Source organism: Penicillium soppii (genome assembly GCF_028829465.1).
Source record: "Penicillium soppii strain IBT 18220 chromosome Unknown utg000002l, whole genome shotgun sequence".
In the NCBI taxonomy this organism is placed as follows: domain Eukaryota; kingdom Fungi; phylum Ascomycota; class Eurotiomycetes; order Eurotiales; family Aspergillaceae; genus Penicillium; species Penicillium soppii.
In genome coordinates, this window is record NW_026643232.1 from 687,972 (window position 1) to 700,077 (window position 12,106).

General features: G+C 45.3%; 4 protein-coding genes across 4 annotated transcripts; 3 read left to right on the forward strand and 1 right to left on the reverse strand.

Moving 5' to 3' along the window:
• Positions 1-5,820: 5,820 nt before the first annotated feature.
• N7529_001614 (class I SAM-dependent methyltransferase) lies at positions 5,821-6,543 on the forward strand (the record flags this gene model as incomplete). Its single annotated transcript, XM_057237145.1, has 1 exon — positions 5,821-6,543. The coding sequence occupies one exon, from the start codon at positions 5,821-5,823 to the stop codon at positions 6,541-6,543; it is 723 nt and encodes a 240-aa protein (XP_057101832.1).
• A 1,137-nt stretch (positions 6,544-7,680) lies between these two features.
• Positions 7,681-8,289, forward strand: N7529_001615 (uncharacterized protein; the record flags this gene model as incomplete). The annotated part of the gene is made up of 1 exon (XM_057237146.1): positions 7,681-8,289. The coding sequence occupies one exon, from the start codon at positions 7,681-7,683 to the stop codon at positions 8,287-8,289; it is 609 nt and encodes a 202-aa protein (XP_057101833.1).
• A 1,057-nt stretch (positions 8,290-9,346) lies between these two features.
• Positions 9,347-10,210, forward strand: N7529_001616 (uncharacterized protein; the record flags this gene model as incomplete). The annotated part of the gene is made up of 2 exons (XM_057237147.1): positions 9,347-9,580; positions 9,677-10,210. 2 exons carry the CDS (start codon positions 9,347-9,349, stop codon positions 10,208-10,210), a joined length of 768 nt encoding a protein of 255 aa, XP_057101834.1.
• A 469-nt stretch (positions 10,211-10,679) lies between these two features.
• Positions 10,680-11,369, reverse strand: N7529_001617 (uncharacterized protein; the record flags this gene model as incomplete). The annotated part of the gene is made up of 2 exons (XM_057237148.1): positions 10,680-11,145; positions 11,335-11,369. The coding sequence occupies 2 exons, from the start codon at positions 11,367-11,369 to the stop codon at positions 10,680-10,682; spliced, it is 501 nt and encodes a 166-aa protein (XP_057101835.1).
• Between the last annotated feature and the right edge of the window lie 737 nt (positions 11,370-12,106).

A 12,106-nucleotide genomic window follows, 5' to 3' on the forward strand; every position in this document is an offset into this window, starting at 1 on the left:
TCCATACTCGACCTAGAGGAATATCTAGCTTGTCGACGATACACTTATGGACATCGCTTCTTATTTTGCTTATCGCAGATGTCGGATACTAATCAGGAGGACTAGTTAATAGTATTAATTAGACTATCTATTCACTAGCAGGAGTTACCTCCCTGCGCCTCCTAGCTAAGCTAGCTCTTAAAATTGGCATAGAAGTCGGTGTAGGAACCACAATTATTTGTGCGAGGTTGCCCACAATTCGTACGTGATGAACGAGCGTATTAGGCTGCATAAACATACGGGCCAACCATAAGCTCGGGATATACCACTGTGTCTACTGGTCTGGAAGCGCTGCCATAATACACCGTTGGTTAGTGGAGAGGTGACCTAGGAGTTCTATGTCGATCTAGACTACGGGATGGGTAAATGCTACAGTCCTCAGGGCGGAAGCAGATTTCCCTCATGACTGTATTCTGGCTGGCAAGACCATAATCTGATACAGTATTAGAGGACTATAAACAGAAGTGAGAATATGACTCTGTCCAACGAATCATGTCAACTTTGGTTTCGGTACCCATAAACTATACTCTGGCTCCCACTGAAAAGTGAGTTTTGACACAACCCCCCAAAAATATATGGTAGTTGAAAATTGCTCAGGATGTACATGAATGTTCCACATAAACTTCCGGCTCTATATCGGGAAAAAATCCATATTCAATGAGCCCCAATTGGTTGTTGCGTTCTCTGTATGCTATATTCTGTGAAATCAATATGCTATTCAGACTCAGAGATTTGCGGTCCCAAAACTAGCTGTGGAGGTGGCAAGCGCGGTGGGGGTGAGAGAAAAAGGAAAAGAAGTCAGAGAGAATAAGAATCCTAAGATGCCTTGTTGTAAGATTTCCCTTCTCAGAGATAGAGATCAAGCATGCTTTTATATACTGTAATGCAAAATGCAAAGACACACCGATTCCATGTTTTAGTATTGTACCAGATGTATAGATTTGTATTGACGTGTTGTTTCCATTCAGATGGAAGCATGCGGACGTCGGCAGATGCACAATTTTACCCCCGCTGACTCTTTATTCTTCTTAGATGGACAACGTGTAGAGCATTGTCTGGCTAAGCTTAGCAATTTTGTTAAGCTCACTTTCCTTCTAGTCTCAAGGTCCGATCCAAGCTCCAGTACTGGCTTTCAAATTCCGCTCAACTTTCTCAGAACTGCTCTCAGTGTTAACCCATGTCTGAGAGCGCATGAATGCTGACATGCTACGGAAACAACATCATGGAATGAAACACACTGTGATGACAGACAAAGTATATGTCTTTTACTTATCCTCTTTCTCTCTCCTTTTCTAAAGAAGAAAAGCCAAAAAAAGGTGCTTGCTCGTGCGCTGGGGTCTGAAGGAGCTAAGTGGTTTTTAAAAAAAAACAACGGCCCTCGAAATAGGAACGTGATATGTACGTCTACTACAATTTCCTGGTTGCAATTGGCACTTTTTTGAATCGGGTGGGGCGCGGGGTGGTAATGACAGAAAAAAAATAATCCATCTAGAGGTTGAGGCTAACGTCTCTTCACTAGACCTATTATAGTTCTACCATTCCTTGACTTCCTGATAAACCGCCCACTAAGCCCATGACGGGCTAAGTCGCTTGGATCGATCAAGATATCACCGCTCTGGATCAATTACTGCTGTTGCAAAGATACATTCCTGTGCTAGCTTCTGGAGTGTTCAATATTTGGTGGCAAGACTGGCGTTGTCTGCTTTCAATACCGGGAGAAACAAAGCTATCATTTCGGGATTAAAGTGATTACCAGGATCTGTGTACATAGCGGATCTCCCATACTTCATGTGCGGTCCGCGGGCCCACATTCCTTCACTTTCATACGCGCGAAATGGAAATATTTAACGGAGTACCATGGACCCACATGCCACCAAAACTAACGGCCGGAAGCTAAACACTCGGCCCGCAGAATTGCCGAACTTAGAAGTTATTCGCAACCCCCCTTTTTTTCCCTTCATGAAGGAGCTATGCAAGGGCCAGAATTTGGCCAGCATAATGAAGTACGAGAGTTGGCATACCATCCATTAGCCTCGATAGCAGGATCCGTGGGAATAGCAACATTGGATAGTTTAGCAAGAATTTTTGAACCAACGTTAAATCTACTTCATATACAGGATCAGAATCGGCGGCAAGACTCCCATCGAAAGCACTGCTCTACGTACGTACAGCTGTCACGCTTGCGATCACTGAGTGGTCTTTACCTTCTACAGCCGATCAGCATGAGTGATATCGAGCACAGACCTGACCCTGGTTTACTTGAAGCAATGGGAAGGCTGCATTTGCTGCAACAAGGGACCATTAGGGCGTGGCAGGTCAACCCTTACAATTGATCCCGCAAATACATTTCCAATCATCTATCAACACGTTCTCTTTGCATTGATAAGCTGTAGACCTGTATCCTCAACTAACTACATCAATTTTGCATATATGCTCGGAGTTTGAGATGTATCACATTTTTGCCCGTATCTGCTGACGATCGCATGCACCAAGAAAACAAAGTCAATTGGCTGGCTCACCTTTCCCCAATAATATCATCCGCTGATGATAGTCCACACTTTTCTTGAATTTTTCCTTGCGACTGGGTGCTCTCTCTTCACTGAATTATTTGAATATGGCATCAAATAAATCTTTCCCTGCTATTCTCCATGTGCGAGATTTTATCGAGCAGGTTGAACTAGATCAACGCGTCCCGGCAAAGGACTTTCAATACAATTGCGTGTTTCCCTTAATACAGTAGCTGACAAGTTCGGCTTCTACAAGACTTACAACTCTTTCGCTCTTTCTCAGCGCCACATCCGTGCGCTAGTCTACAATGAGCTTAGTTCGTTAATTAAATTTATACCTACTGTATTCGATGGCATGATACAGGGTTTACTGTATAATAGGTGTTCTGTAAATAGACCAAGGTTCCAGAAGATTCGCAGCAAACGAGGCAAAATGTGAGAAGGCAAGTGCCTGAAGAGTCTGGTGAGGTGTTTCTTCTTGTACCGTTCCGTCGAATTACCTAAGTACCATCCTTCCTTGCAGGGTACCAAAATTGTAAATAACAACCTTGGGAATCTGCCATATTTGAGAAATATAACAGTAAGAGGGTGCAACTAAACAGCGGGTGGCTAGGAAATAATAATAATGTGTGTATTAGTCAAGCCGATTTCGATAAAATAGGTACCTGAGTCGGAACTACAATTGTGGAGATTCTGAGCCCGAATCCTAGCACCCTCACCTTCATTAACCGTGTTTTTCGATAGTAGTGCGTAGGTGGGAAATCAGCTAAAAGCGAGGGGTCAAGGAAAATGAAATCACCCATCAGTAATGAGTATCACATCACATAATTTACAGAAATTAGAGTTCACATCAACGAGACCTAAGTAGAGGGTAGGCACGAGTCTGAACGGAAAGCTAATGTTTTCCGACCATGTCTCCATGGTATATTAAAGTGGCGCCATTTCTTGCGGCCGCATTTTCTCGTCCCAGCAGTCGTCTACGTACGCCCCTGCAGAAGTTCAAGGATGTCCACAGTTTCTGTCTTGTCTCACCCTGGCCCAAGTAGAGTGACGTAAATAAACCCACCCCTGCAGCCGTGTGAGCCTTACGTCGATTTGCCTATGTACCTTCTGTGGCTAGCTGATCGACAGTTCGTCCGGGCACCGAGCTTAGCACTCGCCCCGTGGTGACATAATCCATGACCCAATACTCATTATGCAAACCCTCAAATTTCTTATAGCGATATAGTCATTAAAGTTTTTCAGTCAGATACAGTAATACAATAGTATACTTTAGGCAGCTCTAATCGAAACCCTAGGCGGCACGGCTATATAATTCCCCGACAGTGCTATATAGGTTAGCTAAAGCCACCCCGTAGCTTAGCGAGGCCCACCAACCGTCTGGCTGAATATGGTGATGGACAGGGTCATAAGTATTATCTACAAGTAAGCAAGGGATTGTAAGGCACTATCTATGTTTTTAACTAGTAAAGAGTATAGTTTTTACAGTAGGAGACACTAGCTTCGCACACCGCTCTTTCGGTCTCCCCGAGTAGCAATGACTACCGGTGAATATGATAAAGTCAATAATCCCGGTCCGGTCAGATTATCATCCAGAATCGTCGAAGCTACTACGGTCTCTAGTCTGGTTGGTTATAGCCCCAATCTATTGATCAGATGTATTAAATACATATGCCACTATATATGATCAAGTACAGTAGTAGTCTAGGGCTCACTTAGACATTGCTAGCTTCGAAGAGTTAAAAGATCGATAACTACGCAGATAAATACAACGCGCATTCCCCTAACTCTTGAATTCTTATTCATATCCGTACACATCTCTATCGAGCGTCGCAGTGTTAGCCAACTGCCACAGAAGCAAATCAATCACACCTTACAATCTACAATTAGTTTGCTAAATTTAAGTCCTCTAAGATGGGGTATTACGATAGAGAGTCAGAAGACACAAAAAGGACTCTTACCACCACAGATTTACTTTGTTCCTCAATTCGTTTTAGTGATTTCCTTCTTCTAAAGGGCCGGGGGCCCTGCCAAGTTATCAGAAAAAGTGGTCCTTCTAAAGCTGGCCGGTACAGGTACCTCGGTACCGACCTTTTCACGAAACAGCTCCACGAAGAGTCCTCTTTTACTTCAACATCCGGATCTGAGCAGGCTGCTCGAGGCCTTAACTTGATGCCCTAGCGCATTCTCGATCTTGTCGATGGGTTAGCTACCGTTGTGGATGAAAAGGGCGATATCAAGCAAGGCATAGCAGTGAGTGATCAGAGCAATCTGTGGTCTCGAATATAGCAAGTATTCGAATCTAGCCGTGGAAGTGTCTATGGCTTAGTCCTGAATGATGGCGGTCGAGTTCTTATTGTGGAGATGAAAGTTGAACATGGAGGGAGGATTTAGATGAAGGTTATATAACCGATCTACTAGAGCTTTCTATCTCTGACAATGTAGTGCTATGATAGGCTAATCCTCGCTTCGCTTCACCGGAATCGAGGTCTTGCTCGATTTATTTCTGTCTTGTTGAATTTGCTCGTATTATCGGGATTTCCACCCCCTTCTTACTTCAAATCCAGATACGGCTAAACTTCGTCTAGAATGGTGAATGCTAAGTCTTCGATTACGCTAAGATTTGGGAGGTTTTCAGAGGAATCTGAGAAGCCTGACAATTTGATTTGATTTAGTTAACTTGGATTTTATCTTATCTTATCCTTTTTATGCCTCATAGCTCAATCATTAGGTACGAAGCTTATCATTCTGTTTGGTGCAGAATAGTACATACCATCGACTGCATCACAGAGACTCTTCAAAGTTGGCTGTCTTAACTATCCCTGAATATTGACTTTTTGGAAGTTGTTCGTGTCGGAGGGTGCTACACGATCTACAAATGTTTAAAGTAAGATTGGCAAATGACGCAACACGTGGCAATGTTCATCATAGGCAGCATTCCTAGGACTGTGGAATGGTTCATATCTACATCTCGAAATTTCTCGCTGGTTGAATCAGTCCAAACAGGTTTCTAGGAAGTAAAGAGTATTAGTGTGGCTGCTGCGACGGTGTATGGTTTGTTCGCTTACCCCTCATACTACGTATGCTCATGGTTCTTTGAGACTGTCCGTGAATCGATGCGGTGAGAGTAACTGCGAGCCACGCAAGCAATTAGTGACGTGTTGAGAGAGTCATTAACAACAAGAGTGTTTAAAATTATTGTCAGCCCCCAAGTCTAACTCACTCATACTTTATACTATAAGAATCTCCCTACACCGAGTATATATCTTATACAATGACCACACAGTCCACACAGTACGATAAAATCGGAGGCGACTACAGTTTGATCAAGCAGCTGCCATCTGACTTGCTTGATACCGCCACCCTACTCGCCTACCTTGGAAATATCCAAGGAATGGAAGTACTTGACCTCGCCTGCGGTAATGGCTTCATGTCCGGCAAAGCAATTGAGCACGGGGCTCGACGAGTAGTTGGAATAGATATCTCATCGAGCATGATTCAAGCTGCAAGCCGCCAGTTTGAAGGCGATAGCCGCTTCGAGTTCTACACTGCAGATTGCAGCAAGCCAATCCATATGGGCAAGTTTGACATTGTCTTCGCCTGTTGGCTTCTCAATTATGCCTCCAGTGCCGAGGAGCAGTTGGCAATGTGGCAGAACATTTTCGCTCACTTGAAGCCTGGTGGCAGATGTATTGGTGTGGTACCGAATTTTGATATGCTCGAGACTCCATTCCCTTCAGGATATCAGTGGGGAATTGAGGCTAAAGTCTTGAAGCATGTCCCCGGAGGCGTGAAGCTTCAGTTCACTGCCGATAATTGTTCCCATTTCACTTTTGAATGCTATATGCTTCAACGGGCAGTTTATGAGTCTTGTTCCCGGAAGGCGGGGTTCACTGACATGGAGTGGCTGGATCCAATTGATCCAAAGGATCCTCGGATAAATTTTGAAGCTTTGTCACGCACCATGAATTCTCGATACTTTCAAGCCTGGCGTTAAGACGAGTGAGCCACGTACCCTTCAGCATTGAAGGCATGGGAGTCTTTGTACGGACAAGTTGATTGATATGATCATGGTAGAAAATTAGTGTGCCGGCTTCAAGCAGGAACCTTCGTCAACCAGGAACGCCAGCATACGTGGCAATTTTACGATATATATTGTAATTTCCGACACAAATGCAGCTCTAGATTATCTACTTGCTTACTATCTAACCGCAACGAATACAATATTCCGCTAGGGGGTCTATATCAGCATCAACAAGTCTTCCGGTAGCAAATCCAGTAGACATACTTCATCCACATAAGAAGTAGTGCATGGGTACAGATAAGATGCCTCGTACCATGGGAGGTGTTTTTCCATCAGAGAAAACTACGTTGGTATCAACTAGGACAGTGAAAAGATTGATTGATTGAATGGAAGAACAAGCGGTCGAGGGCAGGTTGAAATACAGTCAGGATTTAGCGTTTCATACGCCAATATTCGGGTGGTTACAGCACCAGAGCTGGAAAGATGATGCCTTACTATATACAAACTGTAAAGGAGGTTGATATATTGATTAACGGTCTGTGTGGGATCATCCTTCATCCTATACCAACTGAGCAGTATCAAATGTGGACAACGTGATGTAACGAATAGATCTTCATTGGCCAATTTGCCTATCTAGCCGACCTAGAGAGCCGGAATTAGATACAAGAACAGAGAGGACGAAGACACCATCCATGGGCTTATTGCAAAGTGAGAAGCAGAACACATACACTCTCCAACAGTGCAAATGAAGCCTAGTCACTAACATAGAATGGTTTGCGTCTCAGCTCAGACTACAGCGCTTTGACCATTGTTTGCAAGGATAAGATTTTCACGGCCCATAAGCTGGCCATTTGTCCAAGATCAAAATACTTTCACACACCTTGGTATGCCGGGTTTAAGTGATATAATTCCACGTCTCAAATCTTTCAAACAGTTAGACTGACAAACTGCGGGGACTCCCAGGAGACCGAACATCCAATTAAGCTGGATGATAAAGACCCTACGCCCATTGAAAAAGCGCTTGAATATCTATATACCGGAAGCTACAGCCCTCCGTTACCTGCACCTAATTCCACATCTAGGTAGACCTGCGATTGAGACGTCCCTAACATGGATAGGCAACCTGAAGGAGAATCGTCACAAGTGGTTCACGCAGAAATGGTTGCCACTGATGAACCCGAGGTGCTTGTTGACAAACATTCCTATGAAAGGATTACAGAAACTTTGGGCAATATTCCAGGGAAACCGGAGCACGGGCCAAAGATGAATAGCGAATCAACTGCAACTAACAGATACGCCCCAACACACGTTACCGATAATCGGGATAACGGGCAAATGACAGATGTTGTTCTCGATGTTGCAGTCAGCTATCATCCTAGTTATTTTCACCTGCGTATGTATGGCGAGGCAGACTATTTCATGGTCAGCGACCTGAAATGCAACGCCGAGAGACATTTCTGCGAATCGTTTCTGAACTCCACAGAAACACTACCCTTTGCAGAGATCGTGGAGGAGGTGTGTTCGACCCAAGCAAACTACCATGGACTAAGGCAATTGGCAATCGAAATGATAGTTGATAATCTGCCGCTTTTCCGAAACAGAACTACGCCGATGTTTGTGCCTGAGCTGATGAAGTTAATCCCTGATTTCACATATGATTTGTTTCAAGCTACTGTTGATAAGTGTGTGGATGGGTCGTCCAGCATGGAAAAAAATTAGTTCCGTGTTGAGTTTGGTTACTAAATACAGATGACCCTTTAAAATCGTTCAAGTTTGCATTTCGATTTAAGGTGCCATCATTCTGTTCTATACACATTTTGCGCTGCCCAGCTACGAGATATTAACCGAGTTTGCTTATCTAAAGCATACCTGTGTTACGGACATACCAGTCACCAATCACAGGTGGGGACTGCGACCTACAGATGGGCCACCGAGAGCCAATCGATCAATCTGTTATGCAGATCACGTGTAAGATCCTATACTGGGACATCCCTAGTACGAGTCAGAGAAATACTTCGACTTGGGAGCCGTTTCTAGCCCCCTGTTGGTAATTACGAACTATACTCGCAAACAACCAGGGCTTACCGCGAGAAGGCCATTTCCGGCCCCCGACTCACCATCTCCAATATTACTGCAATACACTAGGACACGGTTAGTCCTCACGTGATTATGCGAGTAGTAGAACGGTCGACGTTAGGAGAGTATCCGCGATCTACTCCTCTACCATCTACGCTTCTACTCAGGAAGAACTCATGGATATATAAGGACACTTATTTCATGTATCTAGTTTAGTTCTTCGTCTTCAATCACACATTGTTACTTGTGAATACCTTTGGAACTTTCGAGACTCTTTACTTGATTATAAATTGACATACACTACGGATAGACTAATACCTTAGTATAGATCCATTCGGCGTACTACCTGGCATCGTTCCTCAATACCCTCGAAAGGACTCATTCCGCAGTAAGGCCTGCTAGGCAACGGTAAGGTTGAGAGACAGATCGTTAAGGTTGGAAGTCTGCAGGAAATCAGAGAAGTATCTCCCGGCTCTATCCAACATAACTGTGACCAGTTAGCTGTGCGTAACAACTAGCTCCTTACTACCCCCGAGGTCCATACTCTAGGCTTCCGGGCGGTGAGATAGAGTAGCCCCCTGCCCCTATACCTCTAAGGCGTTGTCCGACTTCTTCAAGCGTTAACTATCACGGAGCATCTCCGTCAGTCAATCCTGACATCTTTTCTCAGCTATCTCCACATAAATCGCGCGCCAGGCTCATGTTCCGCAAGCTTCGTGGTCGTGGCAGTCATGGCAACGAGCTCGCGCCATCATCAGCGCTGGCTACGACAACAGAGAGCGAACCTGTTGACCCACCCCCTCACGCCATCCATATGAGTGACTTGAGCCGGTCACCCACCAAGCTACCCCGCAAGCCCGGTTCCGATAAACAGTCCATGAACATTATTGTCGCGAACGCCAAAGGTGCCGCCGGCTACTCGGACCTTTACAGGGTACGTACCCACCCAGCGCAATGCAATGTTGCTGCGAGAACCCTTACCCTAGCCGGCCCCGAGCCCACCCCACCCCGCGCGCGCGGTTCATTATAGCTACTCCAGCGGGAGAAGGATTGCTGGGAGTTCGACCCTACACACGACTTCGACACGGATTACCTTTGCGACGGGTATCTCTACACTGTCTACTTCATCCCGCCGCCCAGCAACGCGGGGTCTCGCACAGCATACCTCACCCTCATGCAGCATGTCTGCCTCGTCTTCACGTGCGATGCTTCGTCGAGGGAATCGTGGGACGAAACAGTCGCCGCCTGCCAGGGGATGCGCAGCCGCTGCGAAAAAGCCGGGGTCCGCCCCTTCCTTGCGACAATGATCGCCGCCATACGTGAATGTGAAGGTCAAGGTGAAGAAGCCGCCGTGTCCCACGCGGAAGCCGAGGCGTTTGCTGCAACCCAGCGGGACTGTCGCTTTGTCGGTTTCTCGCCCGCAACTGGGCGCGGCATTTGCGATGCGGTCGGCTCGCTGGTTGAGCGGGCACACGGCGCTCGTGATCAGTATTCTATGGACCAGGGGGTTTATGCTAAGAGGTACAAGAGAGCGCAGGCATTTCAGGCATTATTTCCCAGCTAGAGATGTCCTAGCTCAAGAATAATATAATCACGGATGGAGGGATGTGATACCGCAGCCCAAGACATTCAGCAGATACAGCAAATATATTTAGTGGGAATGCTGCTTCACCTGCACCTGGTTCGCCGCCGGGGTCCAGTCGCCAGTCTGTCTTGCATCTCAAGTCTAGATGAGCCCCTGTCTGCCCATTAAATATTCTGCCACCTCCACCCACTCTTGTTTCATGAACCAGTTGCCTAGCTAGGGGTTGTAGATATCATGCTCTGACCTAGTAGGTACAGCCTCCGTCAAAAGTTTCCATACGATTTTCACGCGTGGTGCTAACTCGTCTCTGCAGGGTGGGTTTATAGACAAATTCCAATGATGTACTTAAGTAAGCAGTTAGTCACATTCTGTTTAAGATAGAAACAGATAACTGTTCAAAAAATACCTTTCTGCGTCGCATTTTTGTTAGTATGTGCGCTTAAATGATTTAGACCATAGGCTGTCGTCTCGTGTATTCAAACTTTTGCCAGCCAACTTTCTGTGGCAAAGGGATCAGCGACTCTAAAGTGGTATTTACGGGGGGAGGCCTCCAGTAGAAGGAAGTACCGAATGGAGCTTCAGCATACAGTTTTAACAGGCTAGATATAGCGCCCAAAATAACAACATGAGTATTAAGCTGGGAATTGAAGTCCTGCACAAGAGGCTTCAAGAATGTCCATTCGACTTTCCGGCAAGCAGCGCCCAACCTTACTACCCAGTTTGGCGATTCAGCAGCTAGTTTAACATCAAATTTCGCAATAGGCTCGACGAAGCTTGCCACGAATTTTTTAATATTCGTCGCAATTTCCCTGTAGCTCTTAATTTCTTCCTCCCAGATCTGTCCCATTTGCAGTGCTTGAGCTCCAGTCAACAGAGGTCCAGGCTGTTGATGATTGATACCAAAATCTCGTATTCTTTCTGGGCTTTACGACTAGTCCCCAAGGCATCCGTGACATCTTTCAACAGTTAGACACCCGCTATATATTAATTAGTAAGAAACACCCAATGGATTATTATATAGACCATACCGACGAGATCGCCAGCTGAGAAGTTAGCCAGTGCCTTACTTTAATGGAATATCACAATCCATGATGCAAACATACATTCGACACCAGATAGGTGGCTCTGAGAGTGCCATGTTCGTCTCCGCGGCGTACACTACGAGAGACTGAACTGAATGACCCTCAGTAAATGTCGCTGTCAGGTGATACAATTTTGGAGCTCAGTAAGATTAGTAGCGAGTCCCTGAGGGCTGAAGTTTTTATTCGGAATTTTTGGGGGGATACTGGAAAAAGCAGGGTCATGCTCATACAGCAGACTTGCGGCGCGGCACTTTCAGGGTCCGGAGAGAGGAGCAGTCATGGGTCCCGCGAAAGAGGAATTGGTTGGCAAAACTGAGGTGCTTACCCTGTATGGGATAGACACTTGATGAATCCTGATTTTGTGGCTGATGTTCTAAGGTTCAGTCAACACCACGATAAGTCACGACTCATTTCGGTTCCAGATAAAATTCCTACTACAGTAAAACCTATCTAGTACGATACTGTTGGCTTGGCCAATATATATCGTATTAACTAGGTATCCCACTACACTAAATATATATATATTTCATGTTTACATACAAATTTCTATAGGAAATAGCCCCTTATATCCTTCTGCTTTTGTGCATTCAATCTCCTAGCCTGTATTAACCTCTGGTATTTATACAAGCTGGTTATTAACTGCGTTTCGCCCCGATCCTACTGCTCTTCATATAAAAGAAGCGTCTCTAATGCATGAATAGCATCATTTATTGAAACTAGGGGGGTTTTAGGCATGGTTTCTGCATCTGCATCATGAAAATCTCTAGAAAACTAGGCAAGCACTATATTATCT